This window comes from Mercenaria mercenaria, chromosome 15 (genome assembly GCF_021730395.1).
Source record: "Mercenaria mercenaria strain notata chromosome 15, MADL_Memer_1, whole genome shotgun sequence".
Lineage (NCBI taxonomy): Eukaryota > Metazoa > Mollusca > Bivalvia > Venerida > Veneridae > Mercenaria > Mercenaria mercenaria.
Window position 1 is genome coordinate 16,688,357 of NC_069375.1, and position 27,943 is coordinate 16,716,299.

The 27,943-nt window shown below is 36.9% G+C and overlaps 1 protein-coding gene across 1 annotated transcript; it reads left to right on the forward strand.

Moving 5' to 3' along the window:
• Window positions 1-86: 86 nt before the first annotated feature.
• On the forward strand, window positions 87-27,914 carry LOC123545738 (ankyrin repeat domain-containing protein 2-like). Its single transcript, XM_045332049.2, has 6 exons — window positions 87-241; window positions 14,962-15,160; window positions 19,121-19,282; window positions 22,239-22,355; window positions 24,353-24,451; window positions 24,705-27,914. The coding sequence occupies exons 1-6, from the start codon at window positions 203-205 to the stop codon at window positions 25,169-25,171; spliced, it is 1,083 nt and encodes a 360-aa protein (XP_045187984.1). The 5' UTR covers window positions 87-202; the 3' UTR covers window positions 25,172-27,914.
• The last annotated feature ends 29 nt before the right edge of the window (window positions 27,915-27,943 follow it).

Below are 27,943 nucleotides of genomic sequence, written 5' to 3' on the forward strand. Positions count from 1 at the left end.
ATGTCTGCATAAATATAAATCATAAAATAAATTATTCAACCTTAGACAATAAAATGATTTTAAGAAAAATAAAATGGAAATATTGACATAGATCTTTATGCTTAACATTATCAATGTTTAATATTCAGAAAGGAGGTCTACTTACCAAAGCCATTGGCTATTTTTTATTATGCACTAGAAAATACAGAGGAAACGGAAAAACATGTCAAGAAAGTGGAAGCATCTGCATCAAGAAATAGAAGTATACTTATGATTTTTTGTTTGATTTGTCTTTGATTTTAAAGAACATGAAGACGTTTTACGTTACCGGAGCTGTTTTACATATACAATTAATCACAGCGACAGAAAACCCTAAAATATCACACGTTTTCGCGATACAAACTTTTATTTTCGGATGTTGCAAAATTCCGACTGCTGTCAAAGAAAATGGTTAAACACAAGCGCACACCAGTGCTCCAGCTAGGATTAAAAAAGGGCAGGGTGCTGGCACTGAAAAGGGCACTTCTGGGGTGGTGGTCGGTCCGGGACCGTGCTCCCCCGGGGAAAAAATATAACTGGTCCATGCATACAGTGCATTTTAACATACTTTAGGCATGGAATTTGGCATAATTTAGGCATGTTTTTTGGCACACTTTAGGTATGGTCTTTTAATAGGCTATGTCTGTCATCTCTAATGCACCTATTAATTAACTAAAAATTCTGCTGTTTGTATTTTACTTGGCATTGATTTTCAACTTGTAATATTTCTTTGTAATTGCATACTGAATAACAATATCTATGTGTTTAGGCCTATTTTACTTGCTACAATTTCAGTACACATCTTCTCCATGTAGGCTACTTGATATTTATAAATTTATACCTGCAACATATTATATACAGAAAATAAAGTTTAAACTTCCACTTAAATAAATGAAATCAGGCAAAGTTTTTAACTTACAACAGTCTAAAAGCAAGTTTAGCACTTGTAATAGACATATTCCGGGTATCCAAAATTTTATATCCGGATATGGTTACACTTTTTTCTAAAAGTCGTCGTATGTCCAGTTTAAACAATATTTTTGAAAAAATATTATGATGCAAAGACAGTTTAACAGCATTTCACAGTATCTGACATTAAAGTGTACCCTGTCATTACATTTTAGTAAACTAATTTCAAAGAAATCTTCATGAAAAAACGGCAATCTCACAAAGCAGACGACAACTTACTTTCGATTTCCAAAATTTGTAAAACAATAAAATCAAAATATTTTCCTATTTAAATTTGATTGTGACCGATTTTTATTAATTACATATAAATGTCTGTTGTCTGGACTTAAGTTTCAGTTGTGTATAAAGGGGTATTTACGACTATATTACCGAAAACGAAAGTACACTTTGACAGGTGGCGCGAAATGATAATGATTTCAGACTGATTTGCAAACTGTTTTAACACTAAGGTTCAATGATTTTAATGCTAGTGGAGCAGTCTAAAATATCATGGTCTGCCTCGGGCACGGTTACAGCAGGTAATTGTTTAATTGTTTGCTAATTATGTCAATGCCCCCCGGCGTGTATCACTCGATAAAAAGGGGGCAATAAAGCAGTGTATTATAATCACTGAGGCAAAAAAGGGAAGTTTGGCTAAAAAAAAAGAAATGAATGGTTGTATAACGGGCAGGGTGCCTGGCGGGGCAACAGGGCGGAACGAATTTCGGAACGGGCGATGCGCCCTGCTGTAAATAGCTAGCTGGAGCACTGCACACTTACTGTTTAAATAGTGTTTTAATACACTGTAACTTTTTAAAAGGTGTAAGATGGCTACTAGTCCAAATAATTGTACTCGAGAGTTGAATATCGTTATATTATTTTGACTTGTCGATATCCGCCTCCGAGTACAAACCAGAAAAGGTAAAGAATGTGGTAGCACTGTCCTCTTCTTTGCGTAAGTAACACCCAATGGAATCCGTTGGGCGGGAATTATGTTATAATAATGCAACAGAAAAAAAAAAGAAATACATACATAGAAAGCCTGTAATTTTTCCTTTTCAATGATGTATATATTACCGAGATTTCTTGAGAAAAATTCAAACTATGGCAGTTAAAAAATTGCCAAGGTTTAACACAAGTGTACTACATATTGGAAAATGGCCGATCACCGGTAAACACATTACACGAAGCGTTTTCATTGGTCACGCCTCCGACCACCATTACATGAAGTCGATTGAAACGTTAGAGGTTTAAATTTTTTACAACAGAAATTCTTGATAAATATGTCCTGTTCTTATGTTTTTTATTTACTATTTATGATTTAAAACAACAGGTAAGCAGTTAGGGCTAAAGAAAAATCGTGACTACTGATAAATCGTAATTTCAATTGACCACAGTTTCCACCACAGTTTTGATTGTTTCTGGTTGAGACCTCTAGGTAGACAACGTAAAATATCAAAATGTAAAATCGGTCTGCCCGAGGTCTCATTATTTAGACTAAGATGGCTACAGTTCCTCCTACGGAATGAAATGTATTATATTCCCAACCATTAAAAGATCTAAGAAATTGGTATATTTATACAGGTCAGTGAGAAACTGTTCACCAAAGTGGTGACTCAGTATTAATAGTTAATTAACCCATTCATCCTGAATTCATAATTTCAAACAAGATATAGCACCAAAAATCAGTGGGTTAGATTTACAGCATCGGCTTGAAGTTTTGAAAGGAAGTGTCTAGCCGTCCGGTAATTGATTTCTTAATGGATAAGTAATGATTTATATAGTTTTTAATGTTATTTTCTTAAAATATTAATACTTATCTGATTTTAAGTCGATAAAACGAATGAGATCGTGTTTGTATACAAATTTGTTGATATTCTTCTTTTAGAAATGATAAAACATTGATTGCCGAGCATCCATTTTATTTGTAAAAAGTGATGTTTTTCTAACGGCCTAAACTTTAATTCTTAATACACAAATTTATTATATATATTTTTGATAATGGAAAGCTTATAAAACAAGCAATTCATTTATTAGTTTTGACTATTATTTCGAAATAAATGGCTTAAATTATGACGTTTAACTAGGCCTGTTGTTTTTCTTAAATTTTTGAACATCACACTGCCGCTTTTGAAATTAAATGTCATTTAATACAGTTATTCATTAAAAAAAGAATTCATATTAAAATATGAAAATTTAAAGTATTCTAAAACTTTTGAATTTTAAAAACCAGTGAAAAAATTGTTAAATTTTAAAAATTCCGATCCTATGAAAGCCATCAGATGAACAGATTTTAATGAGTGACGTCACGGCAATCTCACCATAATTGATTTCGGCAAACATTGACATTTTATCGGCTGAATAATGCAGCGACTTATTGAGAATCTTTAGTATGTATTCACATCAAAGAATTGTTTGCAGATAAGTATCTTAACTAAATAATATTCAAACCATATAAAATCATTACTGATTCATTAGGAAATCTATTACCCGACGGCTAGAAAATCCCCTGAGGATTTGCTAGTCGTCTGGTAACCGGACGGCTAGAACGCAGGCTAGTCGTCCGGTTACCGGACGGCTAGACACTTCCTTTTTGAAAACAACTTTTTTTTTCAGAATTTTGTAATGAAACAATAATCACTGTTTGGGAAATGATGTAACTTAAAGAAAGTGAATGGTCACGTCAATGTTTTTTTTTTTTAATCTAGAAACTAGAAAATTGTAGCCACCTTTCAAATCACTTCACAGTGTTGAGCCAGAGGTAGAAATAAAAAATAGAATGCAGTCTTCCCACTTCTCCCTAAAGTCTCCCAACTTCTCCCTAAATCAGCTTGAGGAAGAAGTGACTTCTCCCAAAAAATTGTACGTAGTGAGACCCTAATCCAAATAATAGGATGTTTCGGGACAGCGTGACAACTTTTGACTGTCCCTGTCTCCGTCACGTCCAAACTTATTCTGCATATGTCTGTTAGGAAATCCCCAATAAAATCCATTGGGAACATTTTCTGGTATATGTACAAAGTATTTGTTATGATTATACATCTCTGATAATGAATTTATGTTGACATTAAAGCATAAACTTGCCTCGCTGACATTTTATGAATGTATATTTTGTGTTTTGTTTCTGTAATTTAGGTTGTTATTGAAAACCGGTGTCAGGGTAGATATCTCTTCTCACCTGTCACATCATATTTTCGAAGATTTAAGTCTCTTATTTAAAATTATGGATTAAATTCAACCCATATGAAGTTTCTACATGAATATTAATGTTTAATTTATTAAAGCAAGTAAGTCTGACCAGTATATTATGACTTTTTTGGATTTTTTAAAGTCTTCATTTTCCTAACAGTAAAATGCAGATACGGGTAAGGCTTAGAGGGATGACAACTATAAAATATCAAATCCTAAAATAAGTCGTCCTGATAAGCCAAATGAGTAAGGCTAGTGAGACCCCTGCTATTTAAGTCCAAATATAATTTCAGCAGTTTTTAAACAGTCTGTAAATTTATACATTGAAAAACTTGTAAATATACCGCTTTCTCAGACCTGGTTACACTCTGAAGGGTTACTAAATCAATGTATTTTTATCTTATCTGTATTATTTTGTTCTTTTCATATTTCAGTGCTTCTTTTCTAGGTTTAACTATTTTTTCAAAGGTTTTACTTTAAGAGTGTTGTGAGTTTGTATGTTGCCATCTTTCTTTGTAATTATGTCTCCCCCAGGAGACATATTGTTTTTGCCCTGTCCGTCCGTCCGTCCTTCCGTCCGTCCGTCCGTACGTCACACTTCATTTCCGAGCAATAACTGGAGAACCATTTGACCTAGAACCTTCAAACTTTATAGGGTTGTAGGGCTGCTGGAGTAGACAACCCCTATTGTTTTTGGAGTCACTCCGTCAAAGGTCAAGGTCACAGGGGCCTGAACATTGAAAACCATTTCCGATCAATAACTAGAGAACCACTTGACCCAGAATGTTGAAACTTCATAGGATGATTGGTCATGAAAAGTAGATGACCCCTATTGATTTTGGGGTCACTCCGTCAAAGGTCAAGGTCACAGGGGCCTGAACATTGAAAACCATTTCCGATCAATAACTAGAGAACCACTTGACCCAGAATGTTGAAACTTCATAGGATGATTGGTCATGAAGAATAGATGACCCCTAACGATTTTGGGGTCACTCTATCAAAGGTCAAGGTCACAGGGGCCTGAACATTGAAAACCATTTCCGATCAATAACTGGAGAACCACTTGACCCAGAATGTTGAAACTTCATAGGATGAATGGTCATGAAGAGTAGATGACCCCTAATGATTTTGGGGTCACTCCATCAAAGGTCAAGGTCACAGGGGCCTGGACATTGAAAACCATTTCCGATCAATAACTAGAGAACCACTTGACCCAGAATGTTGAAACTTCATAGGATGATTGATCATGAAGAGTAGATGACCCCTATTGATTTTGGGGTCACTCCATCAAAGGTCAAGGTCACAGGGGCCTGAACATGGAAAACCATTTCCGATCAATAACTGGAGAACCGCTTGACCCAGAATGTTGAAACTTCATAGGATGATTGTACATGCAAAGTAGATGACCCCTATCGATTTTGGGGTCACTCCGTTAAAGGTCAAGGTCACTGGGGCCTGAACATTGATAACCAGTTCCGGTCAGTAACTTGAGAACCACTTGACCCAGAATGTTGAAATTTAATAGGATGATTGGTCATGCAGAGTAGATGACCCCTAACGATTTTGGGGTCACTCTGTGAAAGGTCAAGGCCACATGGGCCTGAACATTGAAAATCATTTCCGGTCAGTAACTTGAGAACCACTTGACCCAGAATGATGAAACTTCATAGGATGATTGGTCATGCAGAGTAGATGACCCCTAACGATTTTGGGATCACTCTATTAAAGGTCAAGGCCACAGTGGCCTGAACATGGAAAACCATTTCCAATCAATAACTTGAGAACCTCTCAACCCATAATGTTGAAACTTCATAGGATGATTTTTCATACAAAGTAAATGACCCCTATTGTTTTTGGGGTCACTCCATTAAAGGTCAAGGTCACAGGGGCCTGAACATTGATAACCAGTTCCGATCAATAACTTGAGAACCACTTGACCCAGAATGGTGAAACTTCATAGGATGATTGAACATGCAGATTAGATGACCCCTATTGATTTTAAAGTCAGTCAATTAAATGTCAAGGTCACAGTGGCCTGTTCATGTAAAATCATTTTTTGGAAATAACTTGAGAACCACTTGACCTACAATGTTGAAACTTAATAGGATGATTGGACATTCAGAGTAGATGACCCCTATATATTTTGAGTTCACTTGATCAAAGGTCAAGGTCACAGGAGTCTGAACAGTGACTTGAGAACCACTAGGCCCAGAGTGTTGAAATTTAGCGGGATGACTGGACATGCCAAGTAGATGATCCCTATTGCAGCCAACCATCAGTGTCTCTTTGACTTTCGCTCCTGACCCCTATTGACTTCTTGCCTATAGGACTTTGCATTTGAGGAGACATGCGCTTTTTTACAAAAGCATTTTCTAGTTTTCATTTGTTCTTAAAAAAAATTACTTTTCATAAAAGTGGTTTGTAGTTGAGACTAAAATTTACCATAATTGGGCCTCAGAATCTGTTAATATATAATCATTATAAACTACCTCAAACCTCCATATTGACATGTAAATTTCATACTGGAATGATGGCATTTATCATTGTTTAAGACAACATTTTTAGCTCGACTATAGGAAGTATGGATAGCTGTTCTACTCTACCCAGTGTTGTCTTCCTTCCGTGTCCGCACCTTGGTTAAAGTTTTGATGCACTTTCTCTTTATTTCTGTTATTACTTGATGAATTTGTTTCAGACTTTAAATAGTTATTCCTCATCATCACCCATATCATATGGCACAAGGGGCATAACTTTTGCACCAGTATTTCATGAATTATACCCCTTTTTACTTAGAATTCAGATTAAAATTTTGGTGCACTTTCACTCTATCTCAGTTATTACTAAATGGATTTGATTCAAACTTAAAATATTGATCCACATCTTCACCCACATCATATGAGAGAAGGTCCATAACTCTGGCACCAGTTTTTCCTGAATTATGCCCCCTTTTTACTTAAATTAATTTTGATGCATTTTCGCTATATCTCTGTTATTAGAGGAAATATTATATTCAAACTTAAAATAGTTGTTCCACATCATCACGCACATCATATGATGCAAGGAGGGTTAACTCTTGCACCAATATTTCATGAATTATCCCCCTTTTTACTTAGAATTTCAGGTAAATGTTTTGGTGCATTTTCACTCTATCTTAGTTATTACTGAATGGATTTGATTAAAACTTAGAACAGATGTTCCAAGTCATCACTCACATCATATGACACAAGGTCCATAACTCTTGCACCAATTTTTCATGAATTATGTCCCCTTTTTAGCTCACCTGAGCAATGCTCAGGTGAGTTTTTCTGATCGCTCGATGTCCGGCGTCCGTCGTCCGTCGTCTGTCGTCTGTCAACATTTAGCTTGTGTATGCGATAGAGGCTGTATTTTTCAATTAATCTTCATGAATATTGGTCAGAATGATAACCTTGATGAAATCTAGGACGAGTTCGAAAATGGGTCATCTCGGGTCAAAAACTAGGTCACTAGGTCAAATCAAAGAAAAACCTTGTGTATGCGATAGAGGCTGTATTTTTCAATTAATCTTCATGAATATTGGTCAGAATGATAACCTTGATGAAATCTAGGCCGAGTTCGAAAATGGGTCATCTCAGGTCAAAAACTAGGTCACTAGGTCAAATCAAAGAAAAACCTTGTGTATGCGATAGAGGCTGTATTTTTCATTTAATCTTCATGAATATTGGTCAGAATGATAACTTTGATGAAATCTAGGCCGAGTTCGAAAATGGGTCATCTTGGGTCAAAAACTAGGTCACTAGGTCAAATCAAATAAAAACCTTGTGTATGCGATATAGGTGGTATTTTTCAGTTAATCTTCATGAATATTGGTCAGAATGATAACCTTGATAAAATCTAAGCCGAGTTCGAAAATGGGTCATCTCGGGTCAAAAACTAGGTCACTCGGTCAAATCAAAGAAAAACCTTGTGTATGCGATAGAGGCTGTATTTTTCGAATCTTCTTCATGAATATTGGTCAGAATGATAACCTTGATGAAATCTAGGCCGAGTTCAAAAATGGGTCATCTGGGGTCAAAAACTAGGTCACTAGGTCAAATCAAAGAAAAACCTTGTGTATGCGATAGAGGCTGTATTTTTCAATTGATCTTCATGAATTTTGGTCAGAATGATTGCCTTGATGAAATCTAGGACGAGTTCGAAAATGGGTCATCTTGGGTCAAAAACTAGGTCACTAGGTCAAATCAAAGAAAAACCTTGTGTATGCGATAGAGGCGGTATTTTTCAATTGATCTTCATGAATTTTGGTCAGAATGATTACCTTGATGAAATCTAGGCCGAGTTTGAAAATGGGTCATCTGGGGTCAAAAACTAGGTCACTAGGTCATATCACGTAAAAAACCTTGTGTATGCGATAGAGGCTGTATTTTTCAATTGATCTTTATGAATTTTGGTCAGAATGATTGCCTTGATGAAATTTAGACCAAGTTCGAAAATGGGTCATTTGGGGTCAGAAACAGGTCACTAGGTCAAATCAAAGAAAAACCTTGTGTATGCAATAGAGGCTGTATTTTTCAACTGATCTTCATGAAATTTAGCCAGAATGATAACCTTGATAAAATCTAGGCTGATTTCGAAAATGGGTGATCTGGGGTCAAAAACTAGGTCACTAGGTCAAATCGAAGAAAAACATTGTGTATGCAATAGAGGATGTATTTTTCAATTGATCTTCATGAAATTTGGGCAGAGTGATTGCCTTGATGAAAACTAGGTCGGTTTTGAATATGGGTTATCTGAGGTCAAAAACTAGGTCACTAGGTCAAATTAAAGAAAAATCTTGTGTATGCGATAGAGACTGTTTTTTTTCAGTTGATATTTATGAAATTTGGTCAGGTTGATTGCCTTAATGAAATCTAGGTCGAATTTGAATATGGGTCATCTGAGGTCAAAAACTAGGTCACTTGGTCAAATCAAAGAAAAAACTTCTGTATGTGATATAGGCTGTATTTTTCAGTTGATCTTCATGAATTTTGGTCAGAATGATTGCCTTGATAAAATCTAGGTCGAGTTCGAACATGGGTCATCTAGGGTCAAAAACTAGGTCATATCTAAGAAAATGCTTGTTTTATGGCAAGAGACCAATTTTTTGGTCCAATCTTAATGAAAATTGGTCAGAATATTTGTTTCCATGAAATCACTAGGTCAAACATGTTTTACACTGTTATGGAGTGTTTCTTAGGTGAGCGACCTAGGGCCATCTTGGCCCTCTTGTTACTTAGAATTTTAGGTTAATATTGATGCATTTGCACTATATATCTCTGTTATTACAGAAAATATTAGATTCAAACATTGTTCCACAATTGTTGAGAAAGACATTAAACCCCTACACACACACACACACACACACACACACACACACACACACACACACACACACACACACACACATCAAATGACACAAGGGACAAAAGTAGTGCCAAATATTTTATTAATTTCCCCCTTTTTAGCTCGACTGTTCGAAGAATAAGTAGAGCTATCCTACTCACCACGGTGTCGGCGTCACACCTATGTTAAGTTTTTTTACCAATCCACATTTTGACAGTCTTCTGAGATAAAGCTCTGAAGCTTTCAACACTTGTTTAACATCACCATGGCCAGTTATAGGCAAGAGCACGTAACTCCATAGGGATTTTGGCTGAATTATGGCCCCTTTTGACTCGGAAATCACGGTTAAGTTTTTCGTACCAGTTCATTTTTTGACAAAGTGTTTTGAGGTAAAGCTTTGAAACTTTCAACACTTGTTTACCATCACCATGTCCAGTTATAGGCAAGAGTACATAACTCTGTCAAGGATTTTGGCTGAATCATGGCCCCTTTCAACTTAGAAATCTTGGTTAAGTTTTTCGTACCAGTTCATATTTTGACAAAGTCTTTTGAGATAAAGTTTGAAACTTTCAGCACTTGTTTACCATCACCATGTCCAGTTATAGGCAAGAGCACATAACTCCATCAAGGATTTTGGCTGAATTATGGCCCCTTTTGACTTAGAAATCTAGGTTAAGTTTTTTGTACCAGTCCACATTTTGACAAAGTCTTTGGAGATAAAGCTTTGAAACTTTCAACACTTGTTTACCATCACCATGTCCAGTTATAGGCAAGAGCACATAACTCCATCAAGGATTTTGGCTGAATTATGGCCCTTTTTGACTTAGAAATCTGGGTTAAGTTTTTTGTACCAGTTCATATTTTGACAAAGTCTTTGAAGATAAAGCTTTGAAATTTTCAACACCTGTTTACCATTACCATGTTCAGTTATAGGCAAGAGTACATAACTTCATCAAGGATTTTGGCTGAATTATGGCCCTTTTTGACTTAGAATTCTTGGTTCGTACCTAGTTTTTGACCGCACATGACCCAGTTTTGAACTTGACTTAGATATCATCAAGATAAACATTCTGACCAACTTTCATAAAGATCCCATGAAAAATGTGACCTCTAGAGTGGTCACAAGCAAAAGTTTACGCACGCACGCACGGATGGACGGATGACAGATGACGGACGCCGCGCGATCACAAAAGCTCACCTTGTCACTTTGTGACTGGTGAGCTAAAAATACATTAAACAAACAATGTTCCTGTATTTGTCGATTTCGATAAGTCTTGCACTAAATGGCAATGTGTGAACCAATTTCAAAGTCCAAAAAGGGCCGTTATTCAGCCAAAATAGTTCTCAGAGTTATGTACTCTTGCCTACAGATGGAAATCATGATGATAAACAAGTGCTCAAAGTTTAAAAGCCATATGTCAAATAGTTTTGACAAAATATGGACTTGTGTGAAATCAGAACCAATTTCCAAGTCCAAAAAGGGCAATAATTCAGCCAAAATATATGACAGAGTTATGTACTCTTTCCTACAGATAGAGACTATTATACTGAACAAGCAATAAAAGTTTCAAAGCCATAATTATGTCAAACTCTTTACACAAAATATGAACTGCAAAGGTTAACATTGTCTGTTTCGTGTCCAGTCCATAACTCAGCCATCCATGAAGGGATTTTGAAATAACTTGGCATAAATGTTTACCATAATGAGGTGACGTGTCATGCGCAAGACCCAGACCCCTAGCTCCAAAGTCAAGGTCACACTTAGAAGTCAAAGGTTAACATGGTCTGTTTCGTGTCGTGTCCATAACTCTGCCATTCATCAAGGGAATATGATATTACTTGGCATAAATGTTCCTCATAATGAACCACATGTCATGCCCAAGATCCAGACCCCTTGCTCTAAGGTCAAGGTCACACTTAGAGGTGACAGGTTAATATGGTCTTATTCATGTCTGGTTCATTACTCTGCCATTGATCAAGGGATTTTGAAATTACTTGGCATAAAATCAATGTGTTCTATAATGAGATGAGGTGTCATGCACAAGATCCAGACCCCGAGCTCCAAGGTCAAGGTCACACTTAGAAGTCAAAGGCATTTCCTGTCTTGTCCATAACTCTGCCATTTAACAAGGGATTTGAAAATAATTTGAAAAAATGTTAACCATATTGAGAAGGTGTGTTACACTTATGACCCAAGCCTCTTAGGTCAAGGTCACAAAATGATGTGTGATTTTTTTGCGCATAAAACTGTAGCATTCTTGGTAGGCTTCAAGGTGAGCTATTGTGACCGGTCATTGTCCGTCGTCCGTCGGCATGCATTGTGCATCAGTGCGTGACGTCCGTTGTCCGTCAACATTTGCCTTGTGCCTCTAGAGGCCATATTTGTGACCCAATCTTTATGAAACATGGTCAGAATGTTAGTCTTGATGATCTCTAGGTCAAGTTCGAAACTGGGTCATGTTGGGTTATAAACTAGGTCAGTAGGCCAGATCAAAGGAAAAGCTTGTGAACACTATAGAGGCCTCATTTGTGACTCAGTCTATATGAAACTTGGTCAGAATGTTTGTCTTGGTGATCTTTAGCTTAATTTTTAAACTGGGTCATTTGGGGTTAATAACTAGGTCAGTAGGCCAGATAAACTCTGGTGAGCGATATAGGGCCATTATGGCCCTCGTGTTTACTTAAAATTTTCAGGTTAAAGTTTTGGTGCACTTTCACTCTATCTCAGTTATAATGGAACGGATTTGATTCAAACTTAAAATAATTTTTCCACATCATCATGCACATAATCACGGGTATGAAACGTTGCCTGCGGCACAAAATGTGCCGCACTGAAATGAAGGCATCGGGCTTCCGACGGCGCAGGCATTACGCAGGATGTTTACAAAAATAACGAGCACGGTGAGTAAAATTGAACGTTTTTTGGTTATTATCTTTTTACCGTGAAACTTTTTAGAAATCGGGGAATGCAGCGGGATGTAGTTGTGTCTTGCTGACAAATCCATGCGCAGTTTGTAAAAAAATATGTAATATTGTTATTTTGCGCCTGTTTTACATCGGATACAGTAAAGTGAAAATTACAAAAGCAGTGAATATTTCGAGTCATTTCACCTCCTGCTGAGAAAGAAATGATGTATTTCTGTAGTATATTATATAAAGACATGATATCTGATCAACTGAGAAAAGAAACATGTCCAGGAAAAGGCATATCCCCTCGTTCTGCCGACTTTTCAGTCCAGTGCCGCAGGCATCTCGATGGTGCCACAGGCATCGTGAGGGGCGCAGTCATCTTGAATACTATTATAGTCAGTTGTACGTGTAATTTCGACCATCTTACATGTATTAAAGTACAAAAAATATCAATAACAATGTTGTTCCTCCAGTTATTGTGTAAGACAAATCTTATCAACCCGAACTTTGTAATATTAATAGCTATTTTAAGAAGTTTGCAGTATTTTTTCTCGCTGTTTTAGGGAATTGGGCCAGGTCCCTTCCAGTTGGGAAAATCACGTCATTTGTATCGAATTGGGATTATTTTCCCCTAAAATAACAATATTCAATTACCAAATATTCCCATTTGTAACAATTATTGATGCTTAGTTGAAAGCATGGTATGAAAACCAGCATTGGAGCACAAAAACTGTCGTAACTTTTGTCATTTTTCAACCAATTTTAATGTTTTTGTTTCAGCAAGAGTTCTTCTCTTGCTCTTCTTGCGCCATGGATTTCTTTAACAGTATATCTGCACCAAATTCACTGTTAAGTCAAGATATTTAGATACAAACGAAGAATATTTAAACGATACTGTTCCCAAGTTTTGTGTGGAAAAGAAACAATAAAGTGGAGATATTTCGAAAATTTGTCAACAAATAACTTGGTCTAATTATTTCAGCTCATCGCTAATGAAAAAAGTATGCCCAAACTGTAAAGAAAAAAAAAACAACAAAACTTGATGCTGAAACAAAAACATCAAAATTGGTTAAAAAATGTTATGACAGTTTTTGTGCTCCAATGCTGGTTTTCATACCTTGCTTTTAACTAAATCAATTTGTTACAAACGATCCCAATTTGATACAAAATAACGTGATTTTCTCAACTGGAAGGTACCTGGCCCCATCCCCCAAAAACAGCGAGAAAAATGATTGCAAACTTCTTAAAATAGCTATTAATATTACAAATGTCGGATTGAGATTTGTCTTACACAGAACTGGAGGAAAAAAACATTGTTGTCGAAATTACACGTACTACTGACGACAATAGTTTTCAAGATGACTGCGCCCCTCACGATGCCTGCGGCACCATCGAGATGCCTGCTGCACTGGACTGAAAAGTCAGCAGAACGAGTGGATATGCCTTTTCCTTGACATGTTTCTTTTCTCAATCGATCAGATATCATGTCTTTATATATATACAACAGAAATACATCATTTCTTTTTCAGCAGGAGGTGAAATGACTCGGAATATTGACTGCTTTTGTAATTTTCACATTACTGTATCCGATGAAAAACACGCACAAAATAACAACATTACATATTTCTTCCCAAACTGGGCATGGATTTGTTGACAAGACACAACTACATCCCGCTGCATTCCCCGATTTCTAAAAAGGTTTTACTGTAAAAAGACAATAACCAAAAACTTTCAATTTTACTCACCGTGCTCGTTATTCTTGTAAACATCCTGCGCAATGTCTGCGCCGTCTGAAGCCTGATGCCTTCATTTCAGTGTGGCACATTTTGTGCCACAGGCAACGTTTCATACCCATGATAATATGACACAATGGCCATAACTCTTGCACCAATATTTCATAAATTATGCCCCCTTTTTACTTACAATTGCAGTTTGATTTTGGTGCTTTTAACCATATCTCTATTGTAACTTAAATGATTTGATTTAAACTTAAAGTGGTTGTTCCATATCATCACCCACACCATATGATACAAGGTCCATAATGCTAGCACCAATGTGTTAATTTTTTTTTTTTTTTTTTTATTAAGTGGGACTTTCTTTTTCTGTCTAAAAAACAGTACATATTAGGGGGGTTATACCTTAGAGCATCAGTAAGTTGGTTTCGAACATCACTGACCATGTATAAAGCATAAAAAGTGCAGTTTTGCAACTTTTTTAAAAAAAAAGTTGAAAAAAAAAATTCTCCAAGAGAAACATTTAGGGTAGGGCCAAAAATTTAGGGTAGGTCAGGATACCGGAAACATATTTTTTAGGCCTTACCATAAACATTTTCAGTGTTAATCAGGCTAAAGTACAAACACAATATTGTTTTATAAGTTTAGAATAAATACTAAAAATTAATTTAAGTTTTGTGTGAAGAATTATAGACTCTTTCTTCTATAGAGTGAATCGCATCTCTACTGCAGAAGTTGTAAACATTTCTCAGTACAAATCAAGTAACATTATAGATATTGACCCACTGGTTATATGTTACAGGATGACCTGGAAGACCACAACTGTTATAACGAAACTGGTAGAGTAACAGAGAGAGACAAACATCTTCTGTTTACCTGTGTTAAGGAAGAGAATGTGTCACAGTTACGGCGCTTCCTCGATCGTGGTTTGAATACAGACATAACAAATGTCAACAAGCAAACACCACTGCATATAGCTGCTGGTCTCAGGCCCTCTGATGGTAATGCATATTCCATAAAGTGAACAGCTATGTAACAATTAAGAAATAATTTATAGCAAAAAAGTGTTTTAACACTATTTATGCACGATAGGTGGTTATACGTCAGGCTAATAATTTCACCAGGGCACAGCCCGAGTGAAAATTATTTGTATGATGTATTACTGCCCGAGTGTATAAATAGTGTTAAAACAAGGTTTTGCTATAAATTATTTCGATTCTATTATGCTCTTAATCTAAAACAGTAGATAAAATATAGTAGCGCTCTTTCTTGGTTGCAACAAGAACATTGACATCACCGCAGTTAATGTGGATTAGACTTAGCTTTTCTGTATAGTATAACCTTATATGCATTATTACACATAGATCTGTCACTTACGGGAAGTAGCATAATAAAGAGACATTTCTGCAAATGGAAAAAGTACCTCATTAATATTTTCTAGCTCACAGGAGCACAAATAACATCTTCTCCCAAGTCACCTAGTCAGTATCTATCAGACTTTAGTCCTTAGGTGATCTCCTTTCAGATTTGTTTAAAAAAAAGAATCTGCGCCATGCAAGACTCTGGCAGGTACAACTTGGAAATGGAGCAATGGATAGGAAAATTGTTCAAATATTCTTGACAAATGCCATCTGTCAGATTTCAATATTTTTAAATAGAAACGTACCTTTGGTGACCCTCTACCATGGTCAAATTATTCCATTTTGTCACAAAACATGGACACTAGCAGGCATGATCACTTACTTAAAATGTTCATAGTTGGAACTGGTAAAATCTTTTTGCCAGAAACTGCTGTTTTAGAAGTACTCTCACAGGAATATAGTTTCGATGACTCTCTACAAAGATAGTTAAAATTATTGTGGTTAGTCAAAAAATATGGCTGCAAGATGGTAAAGCCACTTTTTCCTTAATATGAATAGCAAGAGTTGTAACTTGTCATCAAAAATTGCTTGCATGATTTAAAATATTTTCACATAAGTATTTCCTGGGTCTTCTTCTTCTTGGTGTTCACCTGGGTGTATTTCCTGGGTGATATTCTATTTAGACTGTTTAGAATATAAAAATTTTAAAACTCTGTTAAAAGTGGAAAACACTTTTAGAGAAATCTCCAAAACCACTTGTACCATTTCAAAATATCTTCACATAAACATTCCTTTGATGGCCATCTGCTAACATCCAGATAATTCAAGTTTATCAAAAAAAAAAAAAAACATTGTTGCCAGAGGGTAGTTTAGGGGGACATTTTTTCCTATATATATGTGTAGTTGAAACTTTAAAAAAAGTCTCATCAGAATTGAAACTTAATGAAAATTATTGCCAGAATTTAAAGGACTGGCCTGATTTTGAAATAATTTCACACAAAATGCATTTTTGTTTGGTGACATTTTGCCAATAATGTTCAAATTCTTTAGATTTGTCAAAAAGAACATAGTAGCCAGAGCTTAAAAAGAGAATTTTTATTTTTGTTGGGTTTAATATTGCACCATCAGAATTCTAGGTCATATGGCAACTTTCCAGCTTTGATGGTGGAGGAAGACACCAGGTGCCCCTCTGTGCATTATTTCATCACGAGCGGGCACCTGGGTAGAACCACCGACCTTCCGTAAGCCAGCTGGATGGCTTCCTCACATGAAGTATTCAACGTCCTGAGTGAGGCTCGAACCCACATCGATGAGGGGCAAGTGATTTGAAGTCTGAGACCTTAGTCACTCGGCCACGGAAACCCCCTTAAAAAGAGAAATTTTCAATTGCCATATTCTTTTTAACCACTGACTTTCCTTGGATTAGGATTACACTCCTCTAAAATGTTAAAGCCATCTTGACTTGTAAATAAAAGTGTAAAAGTGTGTCTGCTGAAGTGAGAGGCTAGTTTTATTAGCTCCACTAGTCTGAGAATAGGGGGGCTATACTACTAGCCCCTGCGTCTGCATCAGCGTGACCCTTCTTGGTTAAAGTTTTTCGGCAACCTTTGTTTTTCTGTCATGTCTTTGTTACTATTGCTTATATCTTACTGTAACTTCACATAAACATAAATTGTATATGTATTATGTAACGTTATTATTATTGTCTGTATGATGTACATGAAAGGAAAACAATAAATAATAAAAAAAAAACTTCACATAAACATTGTCCAGTATACAAACAAACTATGTATAGGGGCTGAGCCCATTATACCCGAGGTCAAGGTCACCAAGGTGTTATACTTAGGTTGTTTTTAATATTAAAGTTTTTCGGCAACCTTTGTTTTTCTGTCATATCTTTGTTACTATTGCTTATATCTTACTGTAACTTCACGTAAACATTGTCCAGTATACAAACAAAGTATGTGTAGGGGCTGAGCCCATTATACCCAAGGTCAAGGTCACCAAGGTGTTATACTTAGGTTATTTTTAAGGTTAAAGTTTTTCGGCAACCTTTGTTTTTCTGTCATATCTTTGTTACTATTGCTTATATCTTACTGTAACTTTACATAAACATTGTCCAGCATACAAACAAAGTATGTATAGGGACTGGGCCCATTATACCCAAGATCAAGGTCACCAAGGTGTTATACTTAGGTTATTTTTAAGGTTAAAGTTTTTTGGCAACCTTTGTTTTTCTGTCATATCTTTGTTACTATTGCTTATATCTTACTGTAACCTTACTAAACATTGTCCAGCATACAAACAAAGTATATAGGGACTGGGCCCATTATACCCAAGGTCAAGGTCACCAAGGTCTTATACTTAGGTTGAAGTGAGAGGCTAGTTTTATTAGCTCCACTAGTCTGAGAATAGGGGGGCTATACTACTCGCCCCAGTGTCGGCGTGACCCTTCTTGGTTAAAGTTTTTCAGCAACCTTTGTTTTTCTGTCATGTCTTTGTTACTTTTGCTTATATCATACTGTAAGTTCACATAAACATTGTCCAGCATACAAACAAAGTATGTGTAGGGGCTTGGCCCATTATACCCAAGGTCAAGGTCACTAAGGAGTTATACTTTGAATTATTTTCATGTTAAGTTTTTTCGAAAGCTTCATTAATAGACATATCTTTGGTACTTTAAAAGATAATGACTTGAAATTAAAAGTATTTGTTTTTAATCTGCATGTGTGGCTACATACCACATAACTCTAATTGTGTTTTTGACAGAATTATGCCCCTTTTGTACTTAAGCTTTTTTGCAATCTTCGCTTTCTGGATACTACTTTAATGCAATATAAGATAAAGGCTTGAAACTTAAAATGTATCTTTATTATCATCATCATCTGCATGTGTTGTAACAATCCCTATAACTCTGAATTGTATTTTTGACCGAATTATGCCCCTTTTATACTTAAATTTTTTACAAACTTCATTTTCTGGACATAACTTTGGTACTATATAAGATAATGACTTGAAACTCAAAATATATCTTCATCATCATCATCTGCATGTGTTGTAACAATCCTAATAACTCAAATTTGTGTATTTGATGGAATTATGCCCCTTGGTGTATCTTCCTAATAAAGTAGAGGTCTCTTATTCAGACATATATTCATTTTACTGTCAAAATTCCCGAATAGTGGAGTGCGCTGTCTTACGGACAGCTCTTGTTGTGTACATTAATGTGTGGAAAACTTCAAAAGTATTTTCTCAGCTGCTTTACAGTTTTTGAACTAATTTAGCAGAAATGTTTCTTAGATAACTGCCAAATTTGTTACTTTGTTTTAGCTATGGAACTAAGGTGACCATCATGACCCTCTTGTATAATGTTATGTACTTCATACTATTAATAGCACAAATAGTGTATCAATTTATAGAGAGCCGTGGTCAGAGAGTATTTGGTTTAGTTCCTTATCAAGTGTCAATATGTAATTTACACATATGTGTACCTAGCTTTAAGAATGTAAGTACACTGTGAAATACAACATAGAACCATTTTCCTATGAAAAACTTTCATATTAAAAGATATTTTATCTTTCATTTGTTTTTGTTTTTCAGTAAGTAAAGAGATCCTTTATTTGTTGATCAGTTTTGGCTGTGCTGTGGATTCCCAGGACAGGTTTGGTGAAACAGCATTACATGTTGCAAGTGAGGTGTCAGCAGCTAGTGTGCAGATGCTTCTTGATGCTGGCTGTAAAGTCAATATCCAGGATAATGCAGGTAATTTCCTTTCCCCTACTTAATGCTGGTTGTAAAGTCAATACTCGGGATAATGCAGGAAATTTCCCTCCCCCGCTTGACGTTGGCTTTAAAGTCAATATCCAGGATAATGCAGGTAATTTCCCTTCCCCTACTTAATGCTGGTTGTAAAGTCAAAACTTGGGATAATGCAGGAAATTTCTCTCCCCCGCTTGACGCTGGCTTTAAAGTCAATATCCAGGATAATGCAGGTAATTTCCCTTCCCCTACTTAATGCTAGTTGTAAAGTCAATACTCAGGATAATGCAGGAAATTTCCCTCCCCCACTTGACGCTGGCTTTAAAGTCAATACTCCAGATAATGCAGGTAATTTCCCTCCCCCAATTGATGTTGGCTGTAGTCAGTACCCAGGATAATGCAGGTAATTTCCCAGCTCCTGCTTGATGTTGGCTGTAAAGTCAGTACCCAGGGTAATGCAGGTAATTTCCCAGCTCCTGATTGATGTTGGCTGTAAAGTCAGTACCCAGGGTAATGCAAGTAATTTCCTTCCCCTGCTTGATGCTGGCTGTAAAGTCAATAATCAGGATAATGCAGGTAATTTCCCCCCGCCTGCTTGATGCTGGCTGTAAAGTCAATACTCGGGGATAACGCAGGTAATTTCCCTCCCCCTGCTTGATGCTAGCTGTAAAGTCAATACTCTAGGTAACGCAGGTAATTTCCCTCTCCCTGCTTGATGCTGGCTGTAATGTCAAATCTCAGGATTAGGTTAATACCCTCCCCCGCTTGATGCTGGCTGTAAAGTCAATACCCAGAATAATGCAGGTAATTTCACCTCCCCCTGTTTAATGCTGGCTGTAAAGTCAGTGCCCAGGATAAAGCAGGTAATTTCCCACCCCCTGCTTAATGCTAATGTCAATACCCAGGTTAATGCAGGTAATTTCCCAGTCCTCTGCTTAATGCTGCTTGTGAAGCCAATACCCAGGATAATACAGGTAATTTCCTGCCCCCTGTTTTATGCTATTTGTAAAGCCAATACCCAGGATAATGCAGGTAATTCCACCCCACCCCCTGCTTGATGCTGGCTGTAAAGTCAATGCCCAGGATAATGCAGATAATTTCCCAGTTGCTGCTTGATGTTGGCTGTAAAGTCAATGCCCAGGATAATGCAGATAATTTCCCAGTTGCTGCTTGATGCTGGCTGTAAAGTCAGTACCCAGGGTAATGCAGGTAATTACTCTCCCCCCTGCTTGATGTTGGCTGTAAAGTCAATGCCCAGGATAATGCAGATAATTTCCCAGTTGCTGCTTGATGCTGGCTGTAAAGTCAGTACCCAGGGTAATGCAGGTAATTACTCTCCCCCCTGCTTGATGTTGGCTGTAAAGTCAATGCCCAGGATAATGCAGATAATTTCCCAGTTGCTGTTTGATGTTGGCTGTAAAGTCAGTGCCCAGGATAATGCAGATAATTACTCTCCCCCCTGCTTGATGTTGGCTGTAAAGTCAATGCCCAGGATAATGCAGATAATTTCCCAGTTGCTGCTTGATGCTGGCTGTAAAGTCAGTGCCCAGGATAATGCAGATAATTACTCTCCCCCCTGCTTGATGTTGGCTGTAAAGTCAATGCCCAGGATAATGCAGATAATTTCCCGTCCCCTTGATGTTGGCTGTAAAGTCAATGCCCAGGATAATGCAGATAATTTCCCAGTTGCTGCTTGATGCTGGCTGTAAAGTCAGTGCCCAGGGTAATGCAGGTAATTACTCTTCCCCCCTGCTTGATGTTGGCTGTAAAGTCAATGCCCAGGATAGTACAGGTAATTTCCCACCCCCTGCTTGTTGTTGACTGTAAAGTCAATGCCCAGGATAATGCAGATAATTTGCCAGTTGCTGCTTGATGCTGGCTGTAAAGTCAGTACCCAGGATAATGCAGGTAATTACTCTTCCACCTGCTTGATGCTGGCTGTGAAGTCAATGCCCAGGATAATGCAGATAATTTCCCAGCCCCTGCTTGATGTTGGCTGTAAAGTCAGTGCCCAGGATAATGCAGATAATTTCCCAGCCCCTGCTTGATGTTGGCTGTAAAGTCAGTGCCCAGGATAATGCAGGTAATTTCCCAGCCCCTGCTTGATGCTGGCTGTAAAGTCAGTGCCCAGGATAATGCAGGTAATTCCACCCCGCCCCAAGCTTGATGCTGGCTGTAAAGTCAGTACCCAGGATAATGCAGGTAATTACTCTTCCACCTGCTTGATGTTGGCTGTGAAGTCAATGCCCAGGATAATGCAGATAATTTCCCACCCCCTGCTTGATGCTGGCTGTAAAGTCTGTGCCCAGGATAATGCAGGTAATTACTCTTCCACCTGCTTGATGTTGGCTGTAAAGTCTGTGCCCAGGATAATGCAGGTAATATCCCAGCCCCGGCTTGATGCTGGCTGTAAAGTCGGTGCCCAGGATAATGCAGGTAATTTCCCAGTTGCTGCTTGATGCTGGCTGTAAAGTCAGTGCCCAGGATAATGCAGATAATTTCCCAGCCCCTGCTTGATGTTGGCTGTAAAGTCAGTGCCCAGAATAATGCAGGTAATTTCCCAGCCCCTGCTTGATGTTGGCTGTAAAGTCGGTGCCCAGGATAATGCAGGTAATTACTCTTCCACCTGCTTGATGTTGGCTGTAAAGTCAGTGCCCAGGATAATGCAGGTAATTACTCTTCCACCTGCTTGATGTTGGCTGTAAAGTCAATGCCCAGGATAATGCAGGTAATTTCCAAGCCCCTGCTTAAATTTGGCTGTTAGGTCAGTGCCCAGGATAATGCAGGTAATTTCCCAGCCCTGCTTGATGCTGGCGCCACCTCTTTCTGAAGCCAAATTAAACTAATGTTTGCCATTCAGAAAAAAATCATGCCAACTGAGCAGGTAGAAATAATTCAATTGCTTTTGTAGGTAAAACAGTATCATAAGACCCTGAGATGCCTCATATTTGCTTTTTAGGGAGAACACCATTAATGATAGGATGTCGTAGTTCATCAGCGGAGGTGTTAAACATTGTACAGTTCTTACTGGACAGAGGAGCAAATATATCTGTGAAAGACGCAGATGGTCAAACAGGTAATTATAGAACTTTAATAGTAAAAAGTAGCTGAGGCTTCCTCACCTTTAGAGGTAGAAACTACCTAATCAATTTAATGAAAGTTACCATAGATACCCATGTATAATGCGCAGTTTTTTTCCCCCGGGACCACCCCCGAATCGTCAGTGCGCATTATACACAGGTATAGACGATTTCCAACTTAAAAAGTTTATTTATGATTTTTGCCATTTTGGTAAAGGGAAACTGCTCTCTGTGCTAACTGTCTATACTAAAATCTAAGATTGCCATTACGTTCCGTAAAAGATCGAGTGGTTTAATTTGCTTTCAGACAAAATTAATTTCCTATAAATTTAAAGTATTTCGATGAAAGAAATATTAAAAAAATTCACAAATATAATGATACTAATTAAAGATCAAGTAATACCTTTAACCAAGATCAAACTCTGAACAACAAAATTGACACAAGGTGACATGCTAATTGCCGATAATTACTGGCCATTTGCTCGTAACAAAATGGCTATCATACCTTTTGTTATCAGTTTGAAATGAGAAGCTCATGTCATTTTGAAAGATACCATTCCAAAATATTGAAACAGTTGCTTTCTATTTTATTAAAAATATTTAATTAAAAAAAGAAACAACAAATATAACAATATTTTATTAGTTTTTTTTTTTCGAGAAAACAAAAATCCGTAGTACTGCAAGACCGATGCTGCTCTCTGCCGCGAAGGTAAAATTTATTACCGGTGTTGATGTAAACTCTTCTTTCGTTTTCCATCCACCCCAAAATTGACCAAAAATGTTTTGTCCCAGGATTTTGGGCTAAAAACGGGGGTGCGCATTATACACAGGTGCGCATTATACATGGGTATCTACGGTCTTGACAGTCAATCTAGAGCTAAATCTTTCTATTTGTGTTGTTATTTGAAGGTCATCTGGCTCAAAAAAGATGCAGGGGCCTCCGTGGCCAAGTGGTTAAGGTCGCTGGCTTCCAGTCACTTGCCCCTCACGGATATGGGTTTGAGTCTAACTTGGGTGTTGAATTCTTCATGTGAGAAAGCTATCCAGCTGGCTTACAAAGGTCAGTGGTTCTACCTCCGTGCCTGCTGGTGATGAAATAATGAATGGAGGGGCACATGAGGTCTTCCTCCACCATCAAAGCTGGAAAGTCGCCATATGACCTATAATTGTGTTCGTGCGACTTTAAACCCAACAAAACAAAGACAAAAAAGATGCTCCTTTTTGTTGATACAAATTCCTCTTCCTGCAAAGGCAGATATTGACCACTAGTGTTTTCAACATGACCTGTTACTGAACAGTTTTTTCCACTGCTATTAAAATAGATAAATAGCACTATTTAGTAGTAAGAAAAGTGTTTAAAGATATAAAACATGCTTGTATGAGATGTGTTCAGAAAGTTCCAAAACTATGATCATGTAAGAAAAACTAGAAGGGGCTTTGTATCGAAAAATCACATGCACATAGATTATCCACACTTGTTATTGTGTACAAATTTTCATTACATTCCAGCCATAAAAATATGAGATACAGTAAAATTAACACTCCAGTATAGAGCTGTGGAGACCTCTAAAATATATGAGAAACATGAATTAATTCGATAGGGGAACCACTTTATACACAAATAAAATCACATAAAGTCCTGAAGTGTAGAATGATGCTTCTGTTGTGTTATTTTATTTTCTCTTTGTCAGAGTATATTCCCCTTGCTCAAACAAATCTCATCATACTATTGTTGTTTTGGTTGTTAAATTTTAAAAAAATATCCTGGAAAAGTCCTTGAATTATTTTGATGGAAAAAAAGTGGGAAGGTCTTAGTTGTGCAACTAAGGTAGATTAAAGTGAAGTACTGGTAATCAAAACTGTTAAAACTTGTATTTCTATAAATATTTGCAGAATAATTCATTTTTGGGTCTATCACTGTTGTAAGGTAATTTAATGAATCAGTCTTCATCATTTTAACCTATACAAAAACATTCTATACTAAAAATTTCAGCTTTGCACAAAGCCTGTACAAATACTGGAGACGAGAAGACTGAGTTGATCTACATGTTGCTGTATGCTGGAGCTGATGTTAACGCTGCTGATAAATTAGGTATGTATACATAATGGACCAGTTGTCATCTGTTTATTAAAGTTTTATTTTGATGATCCAATCACGTATTGATACATTGTATTCAATTCATCTCTGTATACCACTTAGTGCTGCCATTTTCCAACAAGCTGATTGTGAACATAGGTAATGGTTAATCTTGTGAAGACACAACATTTTATAATGCAGTTTTGTCTTCAGGGAGCATTCCAGCATATTAACTGTCCCCAGCTATAAGTGAATATTCTCTTTTCAGGATGTACTCCAGCAGATATATATTTACTGTCCCCAGCTATAAGTGAACATAATTCCCACAGTGCGGAACAGCAGACACTTGATATAAGACCACTTGTGCGAGGTGGAGCCAAGTTCTTAGAGACTCACCATATAACTCGGGAACTAATAAATTCCTATGGTGTATTTTTACCTGTAAAACATAGAGTAAATGTACTGTCACATTTAATTCATATATGTGAACCTGTATGTAGAATATCCAGTGTGAAAAAAGTAAAACATTTTATTGAATGTTTAGAAAACCCCACTGAAGAAACCAATAAAAATATAAAAACTTTGAAAAACAGACTACAGACAGTAAGAACATTAAAATCACTTTGCAGAATCATAGTGAGGGATTCACTGCAGAATAGAATATTCTTAAATACTGATAAACTTAAATTACCCATTCATCTAGAAAAATATATTCAATATAGTGAATGTGTTTGATAAGTTGCTGTTACATCACCATGACAACCAGGAGATGAATCTGTCTGGAGACCGACAGCTTACCTGTCAATCAAAATGTCAAATGTCACACATTACCTGTGAAAGAAACATTTAAATTGTCAGCTCAATTAGTCATAGTATCAAATCTTTCTGTTTTACTGCAGTAACAATCACAGCTATTGTTTTTCATGGGGAGTTTGAATTTATATAATGTATGTTGTGCAGAGGTTGAGCTAACTTGACACCGCTGATGACTTTATTTAGAAGTGTAAATCAATATTTGTTTGTGCAGAGGCAGCACAATTTTATTGTCATAAAACAATATGAACTTATAGTACCTACTGAGAAAAATTAACTAGAATGATTTACATTAATGTGTTTTTGCTTGACTATTTGAAGAACAGGTAAAGCTATTACACTCAAACATTTGTCTGTTTCTGCATCAGTTTGTTTGCGTCCACATCCCAGTTTGGTTAAATTTTGCAGTAAGCTAGTATCTTGGTGACCACTGAGGTGGGAATAGATTGAGATATCACACACTCATTCATTGTGCTGAACTGACTTCCAGTGCACAGATTCCGTAACTATTTTGCGTTATTACAAAACTATGCTCATGTTTTGACTTTTATATCCATTCAGAATCCAGGAACACTGATTAGGTTAATTGCCTGCCATTAGATAACTGAAATACTGTTGAAAAATGGTGCTAAAGCCAAAACAAAATTCAGATACAGTTTTGAAATATGTTATAAAAGAAGTAATACTTTTACAGTTATTTATATTAGCCTAAATAAATCACCAGTACCATAGTTAAGTCTTGACCTTGAATTTTACAGTGAAAAATATATTTAGGTATTGTAGAAATGTTTTAACTTGATATAGTCTGTATGGTGTTATTATTAGCTCACCTGTCACAAAGTGACAAGGTGAGCTTTTGTGATCACGCGGTGTCGTCCGTCGTCCGTGCGTGCGTCCGTAAACTTTTCCATGTGACATCTCTAGAGGTCACATTTTTCATGGGATCTTTATGAAAATGGGTCAGAATGTTCATCTTGGTAAATTCTAGGTCAAGTTCGAAACTGGGTCACGTGCGGTCAAAAACTAGGTCAGTAGGTCTAAAAATAGAAAAACCTTGTGACATCTCTAGAGGCCATAATTTTCAATGGATCTTCATGAAAATTGGTCAGAATGTTCACCTAGATGATATCTAGGTCAAGTTCGAAACTGGGTCACGTGCGGTCAAAAACTAGGTCATTAGGTCTAAAAATAGAAAAACCTTGTGACCTCTCTAGAGGCCATAATTTTCAATGGATCTTCATGAAAATTGGTCAGAATGTTCACCTTGATGATATCTAGATCAAGTTCGAAACTGGGTCACGTGGGGTCAAAAACTAGGTCATTAGGTCTAAAAATAGAAAAACCTTGTGACCTCTCTAGAGGCCATATTTCTCAATGGATCTTCATGAAAATTGGTCAGAATGTTCACCTTGATGATATCTAGGTCAAGTTCGAAACTGGGTCACGTAGGGTTAAAAACTAGGTCAGTAGATTTAAAAATAGAAAAACCTTGTGACCTCTCTAGAGGCCATATTTTTCATGAGATCTTCATGAATATTGGACAGAATGTTCACCTTGATGATATCTAGGTCAAGTTCGAAACTGGGTCATGTGGGGTCAAAAACTAGGTCAGTAGGTCTAAAAATAGAAAAACCTTGTGACCTCTCTAGAGGCCATATTTCTCAATGGATCTTCATGAAAATTGGTCAGAATGTACACCTTGATGATATCTAGGTAAAGTTCGAAACTGGGTCACGTGTGGTCAAAAACTAGGTCAGTAGGTCTAAAAATAGAAAAACCTAGTGACCTCTCTAGAGGCCATATTTTTCAATGGATCTTCATGAAAATTAGTCAGAATGTTTACCTTGATGATATCTAAGTCAGGTTCGAAACTGGATCACGTGGGGTTAAAAACTAGGTCAGTAGATCTAAAAATAGAAAAACCTTGTGACCTCTCTAGAGGCCATATTTTTCATGAGATCTTCATGAATATTGGTCAGAATGTTCACCTTGATGATATCTAGGTCAAGTTTGAAACTGGGTCAGGTGGGGTCAAAAACTAGGTCAGTAGGTCTAAAAATAGAAAAACCTTGTGACCTCTCTAGAGGCCATATTTCTCAATGGATCTTCATGAAAATTGGTGAGAATGTTCAGCTTGATGATATCTAGGTCAGGGTCGTAACTGGGTCATGTGCGGTCAAAAAATAGGTCAGTAGGTCGAAAAATAGAAAACCTTGTGACCTCTCTAGAGGCCATATTTTTCACGAGATCTTCATGAAAATTGGTGAGAATGTTGACCTTGATGATATCTAGGTCAAGTTTAAAAGTGGGTCATGTGCCTTCAAAAACTAGGTCATTAGGTCAAATAATAGAAAAACCTTGTGACCTCTCTAGAGGCCATATTTTTCAATGGATCTTCATGAAAATTGGTCAGAATTTTTTATCTTGATGATATCTAGGTCACATGTGCTCAAAAACTAGGTCACTATGTCAAATAATAGAAATAACGACGTCATACTCAGTTCAACACTGGGTCATGTGGGGATAGGTGAGCGATTCAGGACCATCATGGTCCTCTTGTTTTATGATGATGTTATTATCTTGTAATAACATCTTTGATATTACTGTTTTATGATACTGTCTGTGATGTAATTGCTTAAGAGCGCATTAAAATTTCGACTGTCCAGTTTTGTATTTGGTATAACAAGTTTCCAG